This window comes from Theropithecus gelada, chromosome 1, assembly GCF_003255815.1.
Source record: "Theropithecus gelada isolate Dixy chromosome 1, Tgel_1.0, whole genome shotgun sequence".
NCBI lineage: Eukaryota > Metazoa > Chordata > Mammalia > Primates > Cercopithecidae > Theropithecus > Theropithecus gelada.
The window spans coordinates 52841554-52867515 of NC_037668.1; the positions used below are offsets into that span (position 1 = coordinate 52841554).

At 40.4% G+C, this 25962-nt stretch overlaps 1 protein-coding gene across 2 annotated transcripts in view; it reads left to right on the forward strand.

The window, feature by feature from the left end:
- The window catches only part of MACO1 (macoilin 1), a 71023-nt gene that overhangs the window by 16252 nt on the left and 28809 nt on the right, over positions 1–25962 (forward strand). The window contains exons 2-6 of one of the 2 annotated variants that reach the window (XM_025363730.1): positions 243–384; positions 2592–2718; positions 8627–8750; positions 10990–11168; positions 12746–13247. In XM_025363730.1, the coding sequence (XP_025219515.1) occupies positions 243–384; positions 2592–2718; positions 8627–8750; positions 10990–11168; positions 12746–13247 (1074 nt within the window). The remainder of the gene's footprint in view (positions 1–242; positions 385–2591; positions 2719–8626; positions 8751–10989; positions 11169–12745; positions 13248–25962) is intronic. The other variant, XM_025363737.1, reaches the window with a different exon arrangement.

Here is a 25962-nt window from a genome sequence, read left to right on the forward strand (position 1 = left end):
AGTGGAATTAAGCATTTTTGGCTATCATCTTATCTTGATAGTTTTGAGTCTGAGAATGAACACCAGAGAGCATTTAAAGTGCAGATAGGCCATGGCAGCATCTCTTTTTTGTGCTTTATCTCCATTGTTTTCAAGATATGCGGAGGTATTTTTTTGTCGTTTTTAAACAGAAATAGTGAATTTTCTATTTCTAGTTATTCACAAATGACCTTAAATTAATTCGTTATTTTTATATTTTGCAGTACATTTTTATACCTGAAATTCCTGGTGGTGTGGGCACTTGTCCTCCTAGCCGATTTTGTCCTGGAGTTCAGATTTGAATATCTGTGGCCATTCTGGCTTTTCATCAGAAGCGTCTATGATTCCTTCAGATACCAGGGACTGGTATGTTTACTAATACATGTTTTCCGTGTGTGGGGACCGTTCAGCTATTTAAAATAGGTGTTATTAGCAATAGGTGACTTTGTTAGGATTAGCTTATAGGGTCCATTAACTGAAATTGACCTCTAAACTATTTTGTCTAAACCCATTGATCAAATAGTTACATTTTCTCCTGCTGTCCCATTCCAGTGAAACAGAACAGTGGAGGAAGCAATAATTACTCGGTCATTTGGAGGGCGGCAACCTAGTCTGGGGGTGGCATATCCCCTCCCCTTCCATTTCCCGTTGCAACCAATAAAGGCCATTCCTACCTTTAAAAAAAAAAAATTGCTCAGTCCTGCTTTGAAGTGTTTGTGGGTTCCCTGTTGCTAGGTTAGTGGTTGGATTTGAGTTAGAGTAGTGTTTCAAACGTTTTGGTCTCAGGGCCCCTTTTCACTCTTAAAAACTATTGAGGACTCCAGAGAGCCTTTGTTAATGTGGCTTATATCTGTCCAGATTTACTGTATTAGAAGTTAAAACTGAGAAAACTTTAAAATACATACTTATTAATTCACTTAAACATAATAGGCCCATTACATGTTAATAGAAATTACATTTTTAAGTGAAAAATAGCTATATTTTCTAAAACAAACAATATAGAACAGTGGCTTCATTTTTGTAAATCTCTTTAATATCTAGCTCAATGGAAGACACCTACATTCTCATATCTGCTTCTGAAGTCAGTCTGTTACTGTATCACATGTCATGTAACTTACAGAAAATTCCACCATATGCATGAGTGAGTGTAAAAAAGGCAGATAACATCTTAGTATTGTTATGAAAATAGTTTTAACCTCAAAGAGCCTTTGGAGGGATCTCAAAGATACCCCAGAAATCCCCAAACCACGTTTAGACAGCTGCTAGATTGGAGCAAGCATAGGCCTGGGCTTGTTCCCTTGATTAATGTGTTAATTCTGTTGTGTTCTACAGCCACATCTTAAAACTATAACGCTCCCACCCAGGCCTGGTGCTTTGGTCAGAGCAAATCCATGCTTTAAAAAGATAGTTTCAGCTCATGTTCTATTGGCGATTGTGGTGTCCAGAGGAAAACTGCATTATTAAAATTATTATTAGGTTGGTGCAATTACTTTTGCCCCAATTACTTTTGCGCCAACCTAATAACATCAGTATATGTCTTACTAATATTATGGTTCATCTGTGCTCCAGAAAGCCTGTCTTTTAAGAATGAAGCTCTTTAGGAATGGTTTGTGAGGAGAGAGAAGACTTTTCTGTATTAAAATTCTAGTTTTTTCAGGGCTGGTGGTGGTTCACACCTGTAATCCCAGCACTTTGGGAGGCCAAGGCGGGCAGATCACAAGGTCAGGAGATTGAGACCATCCTGATTAACATGGTGAAACCCCGTCTCTACTAAAATTACAAAAAATTAGTTGGGTCTGGTGGCACGTGCCTATAGTCACAGCTACTCAGGAGGCTGAGGCAGGAGAATCACTTGAACCTGGGAGGTGGAAGTTGCAGAGAGCCAAGATCGCACCACCGCACCCCAACCGGGGTGGCAGAGTGAGACTCTACCTCCAAAAAAAAAATAAAAAAATTCTAGTTCTTTTAGGTAACCCACATTTATTTGGAATCCAAACGAATTCACTGTGGTCCCACCTCAGTTCATTCTGATCCAGTTCTTTTTCATGATTTGAGGACCATAAAGTAGTAGTATTCTTTAATGTTAAAGTAACCACTACTTTTTAATTTTATTTATTTTTTTTGAGACGGAGTCTCACTCTGTTGCCCAGGCTGGAGTGTGCAGCGGCGCAAGCTCCGCCTCCTGGGTCCATGCCGTTCTCCTGCCTCAGCCTCCTGAGTAGCTGGGACTACAGGCGCCTGCCACCTCACCTGGCTAAAGTTTTGTATTTTTAGTAGAGACGGGGTTTCACCGTGCTAGCCAATATGGTCTCGATTTCCTGACCTCGTAATCCGCCCACCTCTGCCTCCCAAAGTGCTGGGATTACAGGCATGAGCCATCACACCCGGCCACCACTACTTTTTATATGGTTGATTTTAAATGTTTAAAATCTCCTTTTGTGAATTTGCTCTATAGTTACCAAGTTATCTCTTAGCAGTTTCAATAATTTTGTCCAACATACATTTAACAACATGTGGTTGAAAATAACAAGTTCTAAGATGTGTCTTTCATTTTGTTTTCTTTTTCCCTTTAGGCCTTCTCAGTATTTTTTGTTTGTGTAGCATTCACGTCAAATATAATATGCCTGCTGTTCATCCCCATACAGTGGCTTTTTTTTGCTGCTAGCACATATGTATGGGTTCAGTACGTATGGCACACAGGTAAGTCTTAATGATTGCTTAGATGGATAGAAATCTTAGATTCAAATTTTTTAATGTGGTTATTTCTTTGGATACATTATTTAGAGTTGAGTTTAATGTGGACATTTTAAAGTTTTCTTAATAGATTATAATATACCTTCAAAAAAATATATTTTTTTTCATTATTTGAATCAAAACTTTAAGTTGTTATGATTTGATATTTCAGTTACAGGCATTGCGGGTACCAACTCTCACTCTGAATATATCTTTTTTTAAAAAAATAGTTGGAGTGATTTCTATCTAGGTATACTTGAAGATAGCCATGTGCCAAAAAAGAAAAAAATGTTCATGGAGTTTCATCATTGAAAGGAATGTCATTTAGATGAATCCTTAATTTGGCACAAGAATCCCCACGCATCCCTGGCACATGGTGGTTTTACCTGTCATGGAAAACCTACAGTAACAAGGAACTTACCTACCATTCCTGGTACCCTACTCTGTTTTTGGGAGGTATAAAATAAAGTTCTTCCTCATATTAGCCAGAATTTTCTTCCTTACATTTTGACCCAGTATGTCTTAACTGTTTTGGGGCTTGTTGATTCCTTTTAAAAAGATTCTATTTATTTATTTTTTTTAGGATGGGGTCTCACTATGTTGCCCAGGCTGGACTTGAACTCCTGGGCTCAAATGATCCTCCCACCTCAGCCTCCTAAGTATCAGGACTAAGCCACAGCTTGCTGATTTCTTAGAGGATCTAAAGAGGTTTTCCCAGAAAAATACAAGGGAATGTGTAAAACTTTTCCTTAAAATGTCAAGGGGGACAGGCGCAGTGGCTCACGCCTGTAATCCCAGCACTTTGGGAGGCTGAGGCAGGCAGATCACCTGAGGTCAGGAGTTTGAGACCAACGTGGCCAACATGGTGAAACCCTGTCTCTACTAAAAATACAAAAATTAGCTGGGTGTGGTGGTGCATGCCTGTAATCCCAGCTACTCAGGAGGCTGAGGCAGGAGAATCGCTTGAACCTGGGAGGCAGAGGTGGCAGTTAGCCAAGATTGCACCACTGCACTCCAGCCTGGGTGACAGAGCGAGACTCCATCTCAAAAAACACAAAAGAAACAAAACAAAAAATATTAAGGGACCTACCAGACCATCCCCTCAATCCCAAACATTGAACCTCTGCATTAGAGCCACACTGAATGAATGTGATCTCCCTTCCATGTTAACATTTCTTTAGAGATTTAAAGACACTGTCATAACCTCTTAAGTCTTTTCTGTAGGCAAGAACATCTCTGGTTTCATCAGCTTTTCTTTATTATTTTAAGAGCTTTTACCCTCCTAGTCTGCCTACCTCAGTGGTTCTCTACACTGTTGCAGGTGTGTTCTGACTAGAGTAGAGCTCCCTACTTCTTAGAGCTATACTTCTGTTACTTTAAACTAAGATCAGATGAGATACTTTGACAGCCTCAGCCCACTGTGAAAGCCAGAGTTTGGTATGCACTAGGATTTGAGGATTGGCTCTCAGAGTCAAACTTGTTTGCAAAGCTGCGTGAAACTTGATTCTTGGGCCCAGCTACAACCTTTAGGATTTTGACCAGAGAGGGAGCACCAAATAATAAAAGCTGTCTGGACCAACGTTCATCCTCTTCTCAGAACTGCTGAGATGATGATGTTGGCCCATGTAGAAAACACAATTGAGCTCTGTTTTTTAAAGTATCTGCTATGAATGAGCATGCTTTTCTCCATGTTTTACACTCTTTCATATCTGACTTGATTTATAAGCTACTATGAAGGTTCTTCAGTCTGCTTTCCTCTAATTAAAGTGATTTTTCTTCCCACCAGTTTTTAATTTGTGTTTCCTTATCCTGGGCCTCAGTTTCGAGTGAGCTGCCTTTTATACTTGTCACTCTCCCTAGGTCTCAACTTCTCTGTTATATAAAGGTGGAGTAATCTAAATAATGGCTAAAGAATCTTCCACCTCAAATATTCTGTGACTCTGAGGAGCTGTGGCGATTTCTTAAATTTCTTTAGTAATATCTTAGTAGTGGAGAAGAAACTAACCATATAACTATTAATAGAACCTATTGGGAACTGGTTCAGTGGGTGACCCACAGGGCAGCAGTGTAGCTAAAGTCATAAAATACTACTGGCCCCTCTTTAGCCCTCGGCTCAGAAATGAATATTGGAATAGCTAAGTTATGAAATATGTTTTAATTTGGGATGACTAGTGCTTAAACAAATGAAACAAAAAACTGCTTTTATTGGGCTGACAAAGATGAGTGCAATTTCTATAACTTGGGGTAGTTTTTCTTACAGTTGTTAAAATTTAAAATTATTTGATGACAATATTAGGAATGGTTGATGAAATTACATATGATTACAAAGAATAATATTGTAGCATAAGCTTTTTTCCTGGTGGTTAAGAGGGGAAAAAAACAGGATATAAAACTGTATGTACAATATGATTATTATACTTGCTCAAAAAACTTTCAATGTGATTTTGTTTATTTCATAGATGTAGAATACAGGTATTTTGTCTAATTTTTCTATTTTTTCTGTAATATGCTTATTGTGTTTTTTTAACCTTATAAATCAATATAGAGAATAGGGCAGATAAATATTTGAAAATGCATTTTGAAATGATTTTGAAAATGCATTGTCCTGTGTGTTCCTGTTTTTCCTCCTACGTTGTGAAAATACCTATTTTTGGGCTGGGCACAGTGACTCACACCTGCAGTCCCAGCACTTCGGGAGGCCAAGGCGGATGGATCATTTGAGTTCAGGAGTTCAAAACCAACCTGGCCGAAATGGCGAAACTCTTCTCTACTAAAAATACAAAAATTAGCCGGACATGGTGGCATGTGCCTGTAATCCCAGCTGCTCAGGAGGCTGAGGCAGGAAAATCGCTTGAATCCGGGAGGCGGAGGTTGCAGTGAAGTGAGATTGTGCCACTGCACTCCAGCCTGGGCGACAGAGCCAGACTCTGTCTCAAAAAAAAAAAAGAAAGAAAGAAAAGGAAAAAAAGGAAATATCTGTTTTTGTTGTGTGAAATTCTTAAGAATGGTTGAGACCATTAGCTGGCTTCACAGAGCATCCAGTGTCAACTTCACTCAGGTACTAGGACTAAGGGAGGTTCTCCTCAGAAGCAAATTTAGTACTGTCTCTGAACTTGGGCCCAGTTTGTTTAGACTCTGGGGTTTACTCTTCAACAAAATGAGGAGGTTAGACAAAATGATCTTCCTAGTTTCAAGATACTATGATTTTTCTTTAGTTTCATCCCTAAGATCCTTAGCAAAAAGTCACTGATTTTTTCCCGCTCGTGCCCATGTAGTCCACATTCATAAATACCCCATCATCAGTCATGTCCTGATATAGATGGACCTAGCCTGCAGATTTTGATTCCAAAAGCCAATGGACATTTGCCTTTATTTGCATCTTATTTTGTTGCAAGTTGCTTTTTCCTCCCATGAAAATTGTTTTTAATTACAAAAGGAATATGAGTTTGTGCTTTAGAAAAAAATTTTTTGAAGGCCGGGCGCGGTGGCTCAAGCCTGTAATCCCAGCGCTTTGGGAGGCTGAGACGGGCGGATCACAAGGTCAGGAGATCGAGACCATCCTGGCTAACACGGCAAAACCCCGTCTCTACTAAAAAATACAAAAAGCTAGCCGGGCGAGGTGGCGGGCGCCTGTAGTCTTAGCTACTCGGGAGGCTGAGGCAGGAGAATGGCGTGAACCCGGGAGGCGGAGCTTGCAGTGAGCTGAGATCCGGCCACTGCACTCCAGCCCGGGTGACAGAGCGAGGCTCCGTCTCAAAAAAATAAATAAATAAATAAATACAAATTTTTTGAACAGTACTTAAGTGCCAGAAACATTTCTTTGTCCTACAACTTGTTCTTACTTATGGATTTTATTTTATTTTATTTTTTTTGAGACGGAGTCTTGCTCTGTCACCCAGGCTGGAGTACAGTGGCCGGATCTCAGCTCACTGTAAGCTCCGCCTCCTGAGTTCACGCCATTCTCCTGCCTCAGCCTCCCGAGTAGCTGGGACTACAGGTGCCCGCCACCTTGCCCGGCTAGTTTTTTGTATTTTTTAGTAGAGATGGGGTTTCACCATGTTAGCCAGGATGGTCTCGATCTCCTGACCTCGTGATCCGCCCGTCTTGGACTCCCAAAGTGCTGGGATTACAGGCTTGAACCACCACGCCCGGCCGGATTTTATTTTTTTTATGTCATTCCATGACAGTGCAGATCTTCCTCATTCTTTAGGAAACCTTCAACATATTTCATTATATAGATTTATCATAAAGTTTCCTGTTGATGAACATTTAAATTATAAATTTTTGCTTTTGCAAATAATATTATGTTGAATTTTTTTTTTTTGAGGCAAAGTCTCGCTCTGTTGCCCAGGCTGGAGTCCAGTGGCGCAGTCTCGGCTCACTGCAACCTCCACCTCCTGGGTTCAAGCAAATCCTCTGCCTCAGCCTCCTGAGTAACTGGAATTACAAGTGTGTGCCACCATGCCCAGCTAATTTTTGTGTTTAGTAGAGATAGGATTTCACCATGTTAGGCTGGTCTTGAACTCCTGACCTCGTGATCTGCCCACTTCGGCCTCCCAAAGTGCTGGGATTACAAGCATGAGCCACCATGCCTGGCCCTACAGTGAATTTATTTATTTATTTATTTATTTATTTATTTATTTGAGATGGAGTTTCGTTCTTGTTGACTAGGCTGGAGTACAGTGGTGCCATCTCAGCTCACTGTAACCTCTGCCTCCCAGGTTCAAGCGATTCTCCTGCCTTAGCCTCCCAAGTGGCTGGGATTACAGGCACCTGCCACCATGCCCAGCTAATTTTTGTATTTTTAGTAGAAACGGGGTTTTGCCATGTTGGCCAGGCTGGTCTTCAACTCCCAACCTCAGGAGATCCGCCCTCCTAGGCCTCCCAGAGTGCTGGGATTAAAGGCGTGAACCACCACACCCAGCCCAGTGAATATTTTTTATGTATTTATCTTAAGGCTCTTTTATGTTTCTATAGGGTAGATTCTTAGAAGTGGAATTTCTGGGCTGGGTGTGGTGGCTCACACCTGTAATCCCAGCACTTTGGGAGGCCGAGGCGGGCGGATCACGAGGTCAGCAGATCAAGACCATCCTGGCTAACACGGTGAAACCCCCTCTCTACTAAAAATACAAAAAATTAGCCGGTCGCGGTGGCAGGCGCCTGTAGTCCCAGCTATTCGTGAGGTTGAGGCAGGAGAATTGCTTGAACCCGAGAGGCAGAGCTTACAGTGAGCTGAGATCGCGCCACTGCACTCCAGCCTGGGCAACAGAGCGAGACTCAGTCTCAAAAAAAAAAAAAACGAAGTGGAATTTCTGGGTAAAGGAAAGCTACAAGTATTTACATTTAAATGCCAAATTGCCATCTAAAATAGTTGCCCCAATTTATATTATTGCCAAGTATGAAAATGAACCTTTCCCCATACCCTCCCTGTGCTATTATCTGTCTTTAAAAATTTTATCTAATAGTTAAGAAAATGGAATCTGATTGTTTTAATTTGTATTTCTCTAATCAATAGTTAACATCTTTTTGTGTGTTTTTTAGCCATCTATAGTTCTTATTTTGCGACTTGTAAATTATTTTCTTCAGTTACCTTTTATTGATTTGTGGGAGCTCTTTGTATGTCAGGGCTATGAATCCTTTGTTTTACATACATTGTAAATATTTTTTGCCAGGATGTTTGTCTTTTATTTTTGTCAGTGATTCTGTGGAATCATTTGTCATATAAAAGCTTTCCGTTTGGATCAGTTTGCCTTTTAATTTAGTTTAGGTGAAGATCTTAATGAAAGTTACTGTCGTTGAATTAGTCTCCCAAACAATCCATCTGTTAGTTACTGTATCATTCATTCATGCTTGCCTCTCTGCTGCTTTCCCACAGAAAGGGGAGTGTGTTTGCCTACAGTGTCTCTCTGGATCCTCTTTGTTTATATTGAAGCAGCCATTAGATTTAAAGATCTCAAAAACTTTCATGTAGACCTTTGTCGTCCATTTGCTGCTCACTGGTAAGTATTACATAAATTGTGTGGTGTGTGTGTGTGTATATATATATATATATCTGTGTGTGTGTGTGTGTGTGTATGTGTGTGTGTATATTTTCAGACGGAGTCCCGCTCTGTCACCCAGGCTGGAATACAGTGGCATGATCTTGGTTATGCAACCTCTGCCTCCCAGCTTCAAGCGATTTTCCTGCCTCAGTCTCCCAAGTAGCTGGGATTACAGGCGCATGCTACCATGCCTGGCTAACTTTTGTATTTTTAGTAGAGACAGGGTTTCATCATATTAGCCAGGCTGGTCTCGAACTGCTGACCTCAAGTAATCCACCTGCCTTGGCCTCCCAAAGTGCTGGGATTATAGGCGTGAGCCACCGCACCCAGCCAGTATTATATTCTTTATCTATAATTCATTTCACTGTAGAATGTTAAGTTCAACTGTAAATTTATTCTTAGAAAGTTTACGTGGACCCAGAAAGCAGTACAGCATGGTTGGAAAGAGCATGAGCCCCCTTTTCAGGCAGATGGGTGAATCCCAGCTCTGTTCCCTGACAGCTGTGTTGCCTTGTGTGTGTCATTGCCTCTAAGCCATGGTTTTCTTACCTGCCTCTCTGGGTCATGGGAAAAAGGAACTGAAGTGATACATCTAAAGTATTCAACTTAATGCCAAGCACATAGGTGTCTGATGAATGTTAGCTATGTTTATTATAATCAGGTAAAGATTCCAGAAGGTCTATGGCTATTTCATGAAACTTAAAATAATTCAGAATTTCCTTAGCCTATTTATAAAAGTAAGATAATATTATTATTAATTTTTGAATGAATATTCTCTTTATAACATGCTAATGAATATTAAGATATTATTTATTAATTATTCATCTTAACCATGAAACATTTTTGAAAAATGAGCTTGATTCTTATTTATATCTATTGTGGAACTTACCACCTAATGTATGTTTCTCCTAAACACACCAATTTTTACTAATATTTATGGCAGAAACCAAAATAAACAGTAATCAACTAAAAAAAAAATACTGTTTCCAGTATTTTTAGTCTTTTTACAAACAAATTAAATGAACTTGGTCAAAAAACATGTCACCATAAGTTTGTAGTGAGACCACATTTAGACTAATTATAAATTGATACATTTTCATGTTAGTGAAACCTATATGGGCTTGACAGTGTTTGCAGAGGCTTTGAAATGTTGTTAGGCAGGCTGATAAGTTCAATGAAAATATTTAACTTTCAATCCCAGAGATTAGAGTTCTAAGTACAGCTGGTTTAATTTGGTGATACAAACCAAATGTTGGCACTGATCATATCAGATACTTATTTAAATGATTCTTGAATTTATGTATGACAGAATTTATATATGACAGAGTGTTTATGAACCAATCTTCAAGGAATAGCTGGTGGCAGTACCCGTCAGGCAGCAAGAAGATTAAGTTAAAGTAGTCACCTGAATTTGACCCTGCCTTCTAGTGTTAAAAATCAAATGATGTTCTTGTGATTTTTTTTTTTTAACACGTTTACTTTTGGCTATGCATAAAGTCTGTACCCTTTTAGTTTTCAAAAGCATACAGGCCAGGCGTGGTGGCTCACACCTGTAATCCCAGCACTTTGGGAGGCCGAGGTGGATGGATCACCAGGTGGAGAGATCGAGACCATCCTGGCCAACATGGTGAAACCCTGTCTCTACTAAAAATACAAAAATTAGCTGGGCATGGTGGCGCTGGCCTGTAGTCCCAGCTACTCGGGAGGCAGAGGCAGGAGACTCACTTGAACCTGGGAGGAGGAGGTTGCAGTGAGCCGAGATCGCGCCACTGCACTCCAGCCTGGGCAACAGAGCGAGACTCCGTTTCAAAAAAAAAAAAAAGGGTACAAATAGATGCCTAAGTTCTAATGCATAAGGTAGTTCTTCAGTATTTCTTCAAGGGATTAGCCACCGTATCTGACAGTCAACTGTGGTGACTCCTTGAATTAATTTGAAGAATGCCAAAGTCTAATGGGAAGTGTCCTCTTATGGTCTAGCAGTCCTGTTGTTCCTGGGGGTTTTGTTCTGTGTGCCAGTTGCTTCTGATTTCCACAGTGGATGTTACATTTATTTGTGTGTCTAGTGAATGCTATTCTCAACTACCATCATCAATTAGAATTTATCTTTAAATTTTAAGCCATAGGTATTCTCATGTGCTTGAGACACACATGGTTCATTTTAAACCTGCAATTACTGGCTGGATTGTCTTCTTTCTAGTATTGGGTACCCTGTGGTAACTTTGGGCTTTGGCTTCAAAAGTTACGTAAGCTACAAAATGCGGTTAAGGAAGCAAAAAGAAGTACAAAAAGAGAATGAGTTTTACATGCAACTTCTTCAACAAGCTCTCCCTCCAGAGCAACAGATGCTACAAAAGCAAGAAAAAGAGGCCGAGGAAGGTAGGTCTTTACCCTAAAGCTGTTGGCTCAATAGGCTAGTCATTATTTTGTCTCTTGGTAGAATTTTCTTTTCTGGAAAAGTAGCGAGGATTTTGTTTTTTCTGTCTAATAGTGTTTCTCCTCAGGGTCATTGTTTTGTTTGGTCAATGAAATACAGATTGTGAATGAAGTTTTTTACATACTGTCTGAAGACTATGTGTTTAAATATGTTTATTTTATTATTTTACAATATATTTATATCTTTTTTATATTTTAATTCTGATTTTTTTTTTTAATTTAGTTTTTTGAGACAGGGAGGGTCTCACTCTGTTGCCTAAGCCGGAGTGCAGCGGTAACAGTTACGGCACACTGCAGCCTCAAACTCCTGGGAGCAAAGTAATGCTCCCTCCTCAGCCTCCTGAACAGCTGCTACCATAAGCACATGCCACTATGCCTGGCTAATTTTTTAAAATTATTTTTTTGTAGAGATGAGGTCTCATTGTGTTGTTCAGGCTGGTCTCGAACTCCTGATCTCAAGCAATCTTCCCACCTCCACCTCCTAAAGTACAGGGATTACAGGCATGAGCCATTTGGCCCAGCCTGTTTTACGTATTTTAAAATATATATTCTTAGCAACAAAATAGTATGGAACTATGTGAATTGGTAATTGAAGCAAGTCAAGAACCAAAGTATAAGCACAGTGGAGATGTAGACATGTAGAATTGAACTTTAGAAGCCAGATGTCTTCTGAATAGAGCCAAGATGGATAGGTCGTATTCTAAATGCTTCGTATAATGTAATGCAGATTTTAAATTGAACCATTTCTGATGGAATCTCTCTCATGGGCATTTGACCAATAGAAATAGGTAATTGGCAGTAACTGGTTTCCATTGGTTTGAGAGTTGAAAGTTTGAGGTCGTGTTTTTATATATTTCAAAATTATCTTTTTGTCTGATGTGGTACAAAAATATCTCTTCAAGTAGATTTTAATAAATTGGAATGTGTAGACCTGATACACAAAATTCTTTCTGAGTGGTCTGGTGAAGGATACAGACTTCCTTATTACCTCAACACTAGAGTCCAGAAAAAGGATAGATGTCCTGTATCCTAAAATTATTCCTCTTCTTTTGTTTCATTTAACCTCTTTCTTTTCAGTAAAGTTATTAGCAGTTCATTTACTCCAGGTACTTAAAAAATATGACTTCTTAGGATCTGCCTTTGTCCTCTCACCTCAATGATAGGCGAGTTTGATTTGACTAATACACAAAGTGTGCCCTAATTATAAAACCCTGATCTTGTTTTCAAGACTAGACCTTTAATGGCCATCATTTTCATAAATGATGGTGATTTTCTAAATGTGGAGTTTCTTAAATGTATTTGGATTTTCTTCTGTTTTTCTTCCTACATCTTCTAGTAAATTATGAGGATTTGCTTCTTGATTAGCGTAATGTACTGTGGTTATTACTTCTAAATGAGTGTGCAAACTAATGTGAATTTCTTAAGTGTAGATAATAGTTTGTTGAATTAATCTGTGTTGTTAAAAAACTAAATACTCTGGTGTGGGCTTTTTGTTTGTTGGTTTGTTTTTGGTATTGTAGCAGCCAAAGGATTACCTGATATGGATTCTTCGATCCTTATACACCACAACGGAGGTATCCCAGCCAACAAAAAACTCTCCACAACTTTGCCAGAGATAGAATACCGAGAAAAAGGAAAAGAAAAGGACAAGGATGCCAAAAAACACAACCTTGGAATAAATAACAACAATATTCTACAACCTGTAGACTCTAAAATACAAGAGATTGAGTATATGGAAAACCATATCAATAGTAAAAGATTAAATAATGATCTTGTGGGAAGTACAGAAAATCTCTTGAAAGAGGACTCATGCACTGCTTCCTCAAAAAATTACAAAAATGCCAGTGGAGTTGTGAACTCCTCACCTCGAAGTCATAGCGCCACAAATGGGAGCATTCCTTCCTCATCTAGTAAAAATGAGAAGAAGCAGAAATGCACTAGCAAGAGCCCAAGTACACACAAGGACTTAATGGAAAACTGTATTCCTAATAACCAGCTAAGCAAACCAGACGCACTGGTAAGGTAAGTGCGCATGCTGTGTCCTAACACTTTCCAGTAAACTTGACATACTCTCGACATACTCCCATATGGGCCTGTAGGGATTGTTTGTAATCAGATACTGTGACTAGTGACATGTGGTGTTTTACATGAGTTTGTTGGCCACCTTGTGTTATTGTGTTGAAGCATTGACTTCAGCTACTTCCAGTGTTCTGAATAAGGAGTGACAGTGATTACTTCCCACATGTGACAAATTGACCTGTAACTTGATTCTTCTAGTAGTGTTGAAAGGCACTTCTTTGGTCCTTGTCCTTTTCTCTTTGCATGTCCAAAGTTCTTTTGGCAAAAACACAAAAAGAAGAGTTTGTGCTTGTTCGTGCAAATCTCTGTCAAACAGATACACATTGCAGGAGAGGGGTGAGAAAGTTGTCCTTATTACTTTGTGCTTGTTTTGTTTTTCTGTTTGTTTTCAAAATATGAATTATCCTAGATAACTCTGGGAAAGTTAGGTTTGAAAAGCAATTTCTTTCACAAATATCCATGGACAAACACAGTGTTAGTCACGGAGTTTAATTAGGAATGTTCCTTTTCTCATTTTAATTAAATGAATTTTTTTTTTTTTTGAGATGGAGTCTTGCTCTGTCGCCCAGGCTGGTACGATCTCGGCTCACTGCAACCTCCGCCTCCTGGCTCCAAGTGATTCTCCTGCCTCAACCTCCCGACTAACTGGGATTACAGGTGCTTGCCACCACACCCGGCTAATTGTTTTGTATTTTTAATAGAGACAGGATTTCACCATGTTGGCCAGGCTGGTCTCAAACTCCTGACCTCAGGTGATCCACCCACTTCGGCCTCCCAAAGTGCTGGGATTACAGATGTGAGCCACTGCGCCCGGCCATAAAAGAATAACATTGTTTTATTATGTTGACTGGCTCAGACTTAATTTTACTGGATTTTATGTGGCTTATGTTAGGCAAACACAAATATGTTCCTTTCACCTCAGATCTTTAATTTGGAAACTGAGATCTAAACTGGAGCTTTTTTGTGTGTATGTAACTCAAGAGGGCAATTGAAACTCTCCCCTTCTAGTAAGTTATATTCCTCTTCCTCTGGCTTGCTTTAGGCAGCCCTTTAGGCAATCCATTTATTCTAGGAAGGAGGCTTTCCAGCATTATAAATGGTATGAACTAGATTATTAATTTGTTTTAATTTTCTGATTGGCAGTTAAACTAAGCGAGGTATATCTGGGTTCTACTAATAGAAACTCTTGAGGTTTCACAGCCCCCAGGCTACTTTGGGAAGCATACTATTGCTGTTGCCTGGCTGGCATCCATATCCATTTGTTATGACATTCTGGCCATTGTGCCCAGCAGAAAAAAATACGTGGAAGAGAACCCTCCTCCTCCAGATGCCCATGGGAGAAAGACCAATTAGTTGACCTTCTATTTCAGAAGGAATATCCCACAAATTCAGTAAATGCTATACATGAAACATCTGTCACAGCTATTTATCATCCTTTCTCCTACACAATTTTTTTTTGAGATAGGATCTCACTGTGTTGGCCAGGCGGGAGTGTAGTGGCGTGATCACACCTAACTGTAGACTCCACTTCCCCGGGCTCAGGTTTTCCTCCCACCTCACCCTCCTGTGTAGCCGGGACTACAGGCGCATGCCACTATGTCTGGCTAATTTTTAAAATTTTTTGTAGAAAGGAGATCTCACCATGTTGCCCAGGCTGACCCAAGTTTAGTAATAGCAGTCAAGCCACAATACTTTTTCTTTGCTGGTTGTTGCAGAGAAAGCAGTCAGAGCTCGGTCTTGTGCTACCATTGCCCTTGGGTCCCGGTTGTGATATTGATTGACTCTACTATCTGATCTGTTTTTAGTAGAGAAGTTCAAGGACTCAGATGGCTAATTGTCCAGTAAGCTGGGGATGATGACATGGGTCCAGTACCCCCATGCCTACACCTAAGGAGTATGCTTCTTCCTGTGGTCACTAATGCGTACTCTGCCTTGACCTACAGTGCCCCAGGTATTACTCTGTTTTGGAGAACTACTTGCTTTCAAGTGACTAATAGACAACATTGTATTTAAGTAGGTTTATAAGCTCCCACAGTATTATTTTCAACTTTTAATGTTATAAAAAATAAGGAGATGATCTAAATATCTGATAATGGGAGAAATTTAAAATAAATTATGGTCCATCCATTTGGTAAACTTTTAATATGGATATTATAAAATCATACTTTTGAGCCATATTAAAGAATATGGGGAAGTATGTCAAAGCATTTCATGAATAAAGGAGAAAGCAATTTAATGAAAAACAATTTTTTCTAATATATGTAGAAAAATGATTTAAAGGGAAAAGAACCAAATTGTTAATAGTTGTTACCCCTTGATAATATTGGGCATTTATTTTTTCTTTTTATTTTCATACATTTTCACGTTTTTCTATGATGAACAACAGTGAAGAATTTAAAAGGAAAGGCATCTATCTGAGCAGATTATCCAGCTTGGTTGGAGGAGGTCTTATCTTACTTCCTTCTGCCCTTCCTTAACTGTCTCCTCTGTTTCCTCTTGTTTGACTTCATGTATGTTTTGATCCATATCAGTGAGACTGTGACTGATTCACACCTGACATGTTTGAGTTGTTAGCTAAAGAGTGAGTTTGTTATCCAGATGAAGAAGGCTGGACTCAGTGGTCTCTAAGATCCCTTCTGATGCAAACATACAGGGCTGACAGTATGTACATGGACTGTTTGCTTCTGCAGGCATACTTGGGGTGGTGCACAGTTTCAGGCTGACAGACTTCCACGGGGATGCTTTAGCGATAAAATTGATCTCTTCTTCCTTTTTTTTTTTTTAATTTTAGATTTAGGAGGTACACACGTGTTCATATGCAGGTTTGTTGCAAGGGCATATTGCATGATGCTGAGCTTTGGGCTTCTATTGATCCCATTACCTAGACAGTGAACATAGTACCCAATAGGAAGGTTTTTCAGCCCTTGACTGCCTCCCTCCCTTCCTCCTTTTCAAGTCCCTAGTGTCTGTTGTTCCAGTCTTTCTGTCCATGTGTCCCCAAGTTGATCTACCCTTTTCTAAGTGTTGAAGACAAAATTTGAAAACCAGTACTGTATTAACCAACCAGTAACTCTACTGTAATAATAGATTAATTGCAACACATTCTGCAGCTATGTCTGTCTGAAAACTGTGGGTGAGAACTGGTATTTTTGAGCAACCAATTCAGTGACTTTTAGGGGGAAAATTCATTACTGCTCCACCAGTTTCAAGGAGAATTCTTATAGCTTGGTTTGGCTGTCCAGTTAAGGTTTGATGGCTATTCCTTGTAAAAGGGCAGGCAGTCTGGCAGGTCTTTCTCAAGCTCTCTCAGCTCTAGGGATGTTATTTAGTATGCTGTATACCACGGGTTACAATAGCACACAGGCCAAATCTGGCCCACTGCCTGTTTTTGTAAAAATAAATTTTACTGGAACACAGCCACTCTCATTCATTTACATTATATCAATGGCCACTTTCGTGCTACAGTGGCAGGGCTGAATAGCTGCCACAGAGACTATGGCCTGCAAAGCTGAAAGTATATACTGTCTGGCCCTTTACAGAAAAAGTGTGCTGACGTCCATTGTATAGCAGTCACTTGTTTTGAAGATCTTTCCCCCTTACTAGATTGTGAGCTCCAGGGAGCGGAAGCTGGTTGTCTTCATTTTTAATATCTCTCTATAAAAATAGAGTGCTTAGTGAATGTTGAATCAATGAATGATATATGGGGACAAGGAACTGGTTGAATGGAAGAAGCGCTGCTTTATGAGGAAATACAGGAGAATGTGGAGCAGAAGGTGCTGGGTGGATTGCTAAGGTAAAGAAATGTGGAGGAAGGTGAGGAACCTGGGAATAAATAGGTGTTACCTATAGGGTCCTTTCTTAGAAAGTTTGGGAACTTGCCAAAGCCAGTCTGGAGTACTCTGTTGGTTTTAGAAACGTATACCTTACAAAATGACCCTGTGTTCTGCCAGCTTGATTTCTGAATTACTTACCTAAGATATTTAAAAACAGACTTAATGTTGGAAGCCAAAAATGGTTTTGATTCCAACATGAGAAAAATTCTAGTCAAAAACAGAAAAATCAATGAGGAAGATCCGTTGTTTTAACTAAGTACTGAGTTGGAAAGGAATAATATAAATTAGAATAAGGTTGGTTTAAAATTTTTCCTCAGTGGTCAATTAAAAATATTTTAAGTGTGAAAAAAGTCTTTACAATTTTAGATAAAAGAAAAAGAGAAAATAGTCCCACAATCATGACACAAATCACTGTTAAAATTTTGTTGTCTTCTCATAGGCTAATTATATATAATTGTCATCATAGCATTTTATAGTGTTTTTTAAAATAGATCTTAATGTTTAGAACAGTTTTAGGTTCACAGGAAAATTGAGTGGAAGATACAGAGATTTCTCATATGCCTGCTGTCCCCACGCATGCCTAGCCTTCCCATTGTCAGCATCCCCCACCAGAGTGGTGCATTTGTTACACAGATGAACCTCCATTGACACATCATTATCACCTAGTCCATAGTTTACTTTAGGATTCGTTCTTAGTGTTAAACAGTCTTACGGGTTTTAATAAATTTATAATGGCATGTATCTACCATTATAGTATACACAGTAGTTTTACTGCCCTAGAAATCCTCTGTGCTCCATCTGTCCATCCCTCTTCCCCTCCCCTGACCCCTGGGAAGTGCTGATCTTTTTCACTGTCTCTTTAGTTTTGCCTTTTCCAGAATGTCGTATAGTTGGAATCATATTGCATAGCCTTTTCAGGTTGACTTCTTTTACTTAGTAATATGCATTTAAGATTCCTCCATGTCTCCTATAATTTCTTTTTCTTTTTCTTTTTTTTTTTTGAGATGGAGTCTTACTCTGTTGCCCAGGCTAGAGTGCAATGACGTGATCTCGGCTCACTGCAACCTCTGCCTCCCAGGTTCAAGCGATTCTCCTGCCTCAGCCTCCTGAATGGTTGGGATTATAGGCGGCCACCACCACACCCGCTAATTTTTGTATTTTTCATACAGATGGGGTTTTGCGATGTTGGCCAGGCTGGTCTCAAACTCCTGACCTCAGGTGATCCGCCTGCCTAGGCCTCCCAAAGTTCTGGGATTACAGGTGTGAGCCGCCACACCCGCCTATAATTTCTGTCCCCACCCCGAAATAGAATCTTGCTGCTTGTCACCCAGGCTGGAGTACAAGGCGTGATCTCGGTTCACTGCAACCTTCACCTCCCGGGTTCAAGTGATTCTCCTGGCTCAGCCTCCAGAGTAGCTTGGATTACAGGCACCTGCCACCGTGCCTGGCTAATTTTTTGTATTTTTAGTAGAGACGGTTTTTTAGTAGAGATAGGGTTTCGCCATGTTAACCAGGCTGGTCTTGAACTCCTGACCTCAGGTAATCCAGCCACCTCAGCCTCCCAAAGTGCTGGAATTACAGGTATGAGGCACTGTGCCTGGGCAATTTTTTTTTTTTTTTTAATTTAAATATAGAGACAGGAACTCACTATGTTGCCCAGGCTGGTCTCGAACTCCTGTGCTCAAGTGATCCACCTGCCCCCGCCTCCCAAAGTTCTGGGATTACAGGTATGAGCCATCATGCCCAACCCACTCTGTGTCTTTTCCTGGCCTAGTAGCTCATTTCTTTTTAGTGCTGAATAATATTCTATTGTCTGGATATACCACAAGTTTGTCCATTCACCTGCTGAAGGACGTCTTGGTTTTTTCCAAGTTTTGGCAATTATAAATAAAGCTGTAAACATCTATGTGCCGGTTTTGGGGTGGACATAAGTTTTCAACTTCTTTGAATAAATTCCAAGAGGCACAGTTGCTGGATCATAGAGTATATTTAGTTGTAAGAAACTGCCACAATGTCTTTGACAGTGGCCATACCATTTTGCATTCCCACCAGCAATGAATGGGAGTTCCTGTAAATCCTGACCAGCCCTTGATATTGTCAGTGTTCTGGATTTTGGCCACCCTCATAGGTGGATAATGGTATCTCGTTGTTTTTTGTTTTTTGTTTTTTTTTGAGATGGAGTCTCGCTCTGTCGCCCAGGCTGGAGTGCAGTGGCCGGATCTCAGCTCACTGCAAGCTCCGCCTCCCGGGTTTATGCCATTCTCCTGCCTCAGCCTCCCGAGTAGCTGGGACTACAGGCACCTGCCACCTCGCCCGGCTAGGTTTTGTATTTTTTAGTAGAGACGGGGTTTCACCGGGTTAGCCAGGATGGTCTCGATCTCCTGACCTCGTGATCCGCCTGTCTCGGCCTCCCAAAGTGCTGAGATTACAGGCTTGAGCCACTGTGCCTGGCCGGTATCTCGTTGTTTTAATTGGCATTTCCCTGGTGACATATGATATGATGTTACATCTTTTTATATGCTTGTTTACCATCTGTGCATCTTTTTTTGGTGAGGTGTCTGTTAAAGTCTTAGCCCACTTTTAAAATTTGTATAAATTCATGGGGTACAAGTACAATTTTGTTACATGCATGGATTGTGTACTGGTCAAGTCAGGACTTTCACCCAAATAATACACATTTTATCTGCTAACCAACTTCTCATCGTTGACCCTCCTTCCATCCCCTCACCTTTCCGAGTCTCCATTGTCTATCATTCAACTCTCTGTGTCCATGTGTACACATTTTTTAGCACCCACTTATGAGTACGAACATGTAATGTCAGGCTTTTCACGTCTGGCTTGTTTCACTTAATATAATGACCTCCATTTGTACCCATGTTGATGCGAAAGACGTAATTTCATTCTTTTTATGACTGAACAATATTCCGTTGTGTATGTATACCACATTTTCTTTGTCCAATGAAATGTATACCACGTTTTCATTGATGGACACTTAGGATGATTCCGTATCTTTGCTGTTGTGACTAGTGTGGTAGTAAACATACAAGTGCAGGTATATTTTTGATATATTGATTTCTTTTTCTTTGGGTAGTTAACCGGTAGTGGAATTGCTGGATCAAATGGCAGTTTTACTTGTAGTTCTTGGAGAAATCTCCATACTGTTTGCCATAGAAGTTGTATTAATTTACATTCTCACCAGCAGTGTTTAAGGGTTTCCTTCTCTCCACATCCTTGCCAACATCTGTTATTTTTTGTCTTTTTGATATTAGTTTGGCCCATTTTATTTATTTATTTATTTTTGAGATGGAGTTTCACTCTTGTTGCCCAGGCTGGAGTGCAATGGTGCCATCTTGGCTCACCACAACCTCCACTTCCTGGGTTCAAGCAATTCTCGTGCCTCAGCCTCTCGAGTAGCTGGGATTACAGACATGCGCCACCATGCCTGGCTAATTTTGTGCTTTTAGTAGAGACGGAGTTTCTCCATGTTGGTCAGTCTGGTCTCAAACTCCCAACCTCAGGTGATTTGCCTGCCTCAGCCTCCCAAAGTGCTGGGATTACAGGCGTGACCCACTGCGCCCGGCCAGTTCAGCCCATTTTAAAATCAGTGTGTTTGTTTTCTTATTGTTGAGTTCTAAGAGTTCTTCCTATATTTTTGATAATAGTCCTTTATCAGATGCCTTTTACAAATGTTATACTTTCTCTCAGTCTGAGGCTTTTTATTCTCTTGACAGTGTCTTATAGAGCAGAAATTTTTATTTTAATGAGGTCTAGCTTATCAATTTTTTCTTTCATAGATCATGCCTTTATAGTTGTTTGTGTAGTTTTTGTGTCCTGCTTTTTTCACTTAAATTATATAAAAATTATTTTCTCAACTTAGTCTAACGCTCGTTTTTACATAGGGTGGAATATTTCATGGTAGGCCTGTGCGATCATTTAGAAACCATGCTCAGCCGGGCACAGTGGCTCAATCCTAGCACTTTGGGAGTCCAAGGCAGGTGGATCATTTGAGGTCAGGAGTTCAAGACCAGCCTGACCCACGGTAAAACCTCGTCTCTACTAAAAATACAAAATTAGCTGGGCATGGTGGCGCACACCTGTAACCCCAGCTACTTGGGAAGCTGAGGCTGGAGAATCGCTTGAACCTGAGTGGCAGAGGTTGCAGTGAGCCAAGATCGCACCATAGCACTCCAGCCTGGGCAACAAAGCGAGACTCTGAAAAAAAAAAAAGAAAGAAAGAAATCACTCTCTAAGATCAGGCAGAGCAGGGTGCAGCACCTGAACTGCTGTCCTGAAGTTTCAAGGCCTGCAGACAGAGGAGTCAACAATTTTGTTTGTACTTGCCACAAGGTTCCCTCTCAAAACAGCCCAAGACCAAGTGGTTTCTTGTGGACAATTGTTATGTCTTTCAGTTTCCTTGTTAAGGGAGAGAATTTAACTCTTTGAGGTAACAAAATACTAAGTGATCTATAATCTGTGGAAATGTTGAAGCAAACGTCTCCTCTCTGTTTATTTCCATTCCACTGCCTTTTTTGTTAAGACAGATTGATCTTTTGTATTAGTGTTTAATATATTATCAACCCTTTAAAGTAGTTGAATTGTGTCTGGTATGAAGAGTCAGAAAGGAAATGTATCCAGAGTTTGCTTGATAAAGTACCACTTAGTAAAACTGAGTAGAATTTAGAATGATTTTTTTTTTTTTTTGCAACTAGAAGAGATCTAAGAGCTATCTAGATCAGCTTCCTTGAACTCTGTTGTTTTTCATTTTTATCAGTGTAGTAAATGAACCTTAGAAGATTACATGGCTGCTGTGGGTGACCAAGCTAGGGTGACGGTGCCAGGACCAGAACTGAAGTTTCTTGACTTCTGGAACCCTTTCTGTTATACCATAGTACTTTAAAAATTTTTATCAGCTTGCTTTCTTGTTCTGCTTTATATTTTTTTGAGTTTTTGTTTTGAATGCAAATACAACTAACATTGGCCCAAGGATTGGCACTAGAGTGAGATTCTAGGATCTCATGGCTAAAATCTGTGGAAGAAATGGTTAGAATTTCAGAATTTTTTTTTCTGCTAAGAGAGGTGCTGTTGTGTGTTAAAACTTCTTGCTCTTGCCAAAGACACATGAGTGTACTTACTTATCTCTAAATAGAAGGGGGCCAGCTGCTTGTATCCTTGAAAGCTTACAGGATCTCTGAGACTTCAACTCTGATTAGGGCTAACTTGGGAATTGGTCTGGTCCAGACAGCCTAGAGCCCCACAGCATGGGAATCATTCTTTATATCTGGAGTAGGCTTAGCTTGGCAGCAGCAGATATAAAAGCCCTGAACTAGAAGACTTGAAACCAGGGATGCAACCATCAACTTACCCTGCAGAGAGGCCACCATTAACCTTGTTCCTCATTCTGCTTGGACGGCCTAGAGTCCTGGGGTGTGCACATTGCCATGGTGGTGTGAGTTCCTAGAAATTTTGAAGCCATGGAAGAGGAAAGTGCCTTTTCTTAAGGAGAATATGGAAATCTGGGTAAAGTGTAATATATTGAATACTCGCTCTTTTATTCTGCTCCAAATTCATTTGGTTATTTTAGGTACATCAAAATGATATTACTTATAACTTGGTTTGCTCCCACAATTAGTTCTGTTTATTTAGAGACTTGAGAGCCATTTTCCCAATGGGGGAAATCATTGCTCAGGATTTTTGCAGGAATCTCCAAGCAACTGATAGACCTTGCTCAGAGAAGAGGGAGGCATAGAGAAGCACTTTGAGAGATTTTTAACTCATTTGTTTACACTGAGAAGTGTTTTTGTTTTGTTTTGTTTTGTTTTGTTTTGTTTTTGGAGACAGAGTCTCACTGTGTCGCCTAGGCTGAAGTGCAGTGGCGCAATCTCGGAACCTTCACCTCCCAGGTTCAAGTAATTCTCCTGCCTCAGCCTCCCAGGTAACTGGGATTACAGGCGGTGCCACGACACCTGGCTAATTTTTTAATTTTTTTAGTAGAGACAGGGTTTCACCATGTTGTCCAGGCTGGTCTCGAGCTCCTGACCTCAGGTGATCTGCCTGCCTTGGCCTCCCAAAGTGTTGGGATTACAGGCGTCAGCCACCACGCCCAGCTGAGAAGTGTTTAACTTACACTCATATGCAAGTACTAATTTAAATTAACAAATCTGAGTCTAGAGAAATATTTTTAGAGCTCATATATTGATAGCAACATAATCTATAAATAAGCTGTATAATGTTCTAGTCATCAGTGAGTATGTTGATTAGTGTTGTGTTTAGTTGTCTGTGGTACGAGTTTTTGTGACTCATTCCTTTCTAGTTTAAGTTGGTGAGTGAGCAAAGTGTCATTGCCCTTCATTGTACTTTCTAGCCCACTTAAACCTTCTATTTATGTTTTATGATTTTAAAACATAAATCTGCCCTTTTTTCCTTAAAAGGAAACGATGAAGATAGCAAATGTTAAAACAATCAGTTTCTTCTGTGACTAGACTTTCCTGATGGCACACATTGCTCAAATGTGGCTTGACTAGCAATTCACAGACTTTCATACTTCTGAATTTAACCTTGTCTTCCAGCTACCAGCATTTAATACTGCTGTGTAACCTCTTTTTTTTTTTTTTTTTTTGAGACAGAGTCCCGCTCTGTTGCCCAGGCTGTAGTGCAGTGGTCCAATCTTGGCTCACTGAAACCTCTGTCTTCTGGGTTCAAGTGATTCTCCTGCCTCAGTCTCCTGAGTAACTAGCACTGCAGGCGCTTGCCAACATGCCCAGCTAATTTTTGTAGAGAGGGGGGTTTTGCCATATTGACCAGGCTGGTCTCGAACTCCTGACTTTGTGATTCACCCGCCTCAGCTTCCCAAAGTGCTGGGATTATAGGTGTGAGCCACCATGCCCGGCCAACCTCTGACTTTTATAAGACTCCTTGGTGTATTTGGTCTTGCAGTTTAGGAAAAAACTACAGGAGACATTTTATAGTACTTATTTTTTGTTTCTCCACATTATGAGATGTCTACACCCAATTTAAAATTATACATTAGTTGAATAGAAAGGACTATATTTTTATATACTGATTTTTCATAATCAGTGGATTCGATATGATTTGGTGTGAATAACTATAAAACAGAGCAAAGTAAAGAGAGAGAGTCCCTATTTTATGATCTTAGAGAAGCATTTCAAAGCCACTAGTAAATTTGGGGGCCAATACTATTTACTATCTATCTTTCTATCATTCTTTATCTCTTACAGGAAACTGGCCTGGGTCAGGGTTAGGAGTGGATAAGGCTGGCTCCCACCTCCAGGGCAAGAGAGAAAGGTGCTGGTCCAAGTTGCAACAGAAGGTGGAGAAGAAGATTCAGAGCATATAGCCCAAGGTTGTTATAGGCATGAAGCAAGAATAGAATCCAAAGCTAGGACCTGACCATGGGGTTGAAGCAAGACAGAGCAGTCAGTTCAGCAGACAGAGCCTGTGAGCATTCCTGGACTGGTAACCCAGGGGCAGGTGGCCTCTCATGGACGATTCCATCCTTCCTCCAAGACCCTGACAAGTCCTTAGTGGGGAACCGGGAAAGATAACAAACAATTCTCTTGAAAGGTGCAAGCCCATCCTAAGGTAATTAAAGGAACCCAAGATTGTTTGCTAAAGTGGGCTGGGGAGGGGGCAGGTAGCAAAACAGATTGCATAGTATGAATCCATTGAAAAATATGGGTAGGGGCCAGGCGCGGTGGCTCACACCTGTAAGTCCACACTTTGGGAGGCTGAGGCAGGTGGATCATTTGAGGTCAGGAGTTCGAGACCAGCCTGGCCAACATGGCGAAACCCTGTCTCTACTAAAAATACAAAAATTAGCTGGGCATGGTGGCATGTACCTGTAATCCCAGCTACTCAGGAGACCGAAGCATGAGAATTGCTTGAACCCAGGAGTCAGAGGTTGCAGTGAGCCGAGGTTGCAGTGAGCCAAGGTCGCACCTCTGCACTCCAGCCTGGGCCACCGAGTGAGAACCTGTCTTTAAAAAAAACCAAAAAATACATACGGGTAGGGCCGGGTGCAGTGGCTCACACCTATAATTCCAGCACTTTGGGAGGTCAAAGCAGGTGGATCACGTAAGGCCAGAGTTCGAGACCAGCCTGGCCAACATGGCAAAACTCTGTCTCTACTAAAAATACAAAAATCAGCTGAGTGCGGTGGCGGGCCCATGTAATCCCAGCTTCTCGAGAGGCTGAGGCACGCGAATCACTTGAACCTGAGAGACAGAGATTGCAGTGAGCAGAGATCGTGCCACTGCACTCCAGCCTGTGTGACAGAGCGAGACGCTGTCAAAAAAAAAAAAAAAAGAGAGAAAGAAAAAAATATATGGGTAGATATATTTCTCATGTGCACAGAAAATTACTTGACATGTATAGCAGATGATCAATTGTAGTTAGCTGTCAGAGACATTTACTTTCTGCATTGTTGATTTCTGTATAGTTTAAGTTTTTATAACATGCTTATTATACCATAATAGAATGTAAGCTCAGTAAGGGCAGGAAACTTATTTTCACTGGTTTGTCACAGTACACAGTGCTTGGCTTGACACAGAGTAGATACTCAATAAATACTTGTTGAATTAATAAATACTCCCTTTGTGCAGGGAAAATACTGGGAAGCAGGGAGGATGGCACCCAGTAATTTTATCACAGTGCAACTCACAGGCTTTTGAAGTTAGAAAACCTGAATATCACATTAGACCCAATCGAGGACTACACATCCAAACTATTTGTTATTTTTGAGAAGGTTATTAACAATTTTATTTCTAAATAGAAAGTCTTTTTACTCCAAACCCCTTTTCTTAGTATTT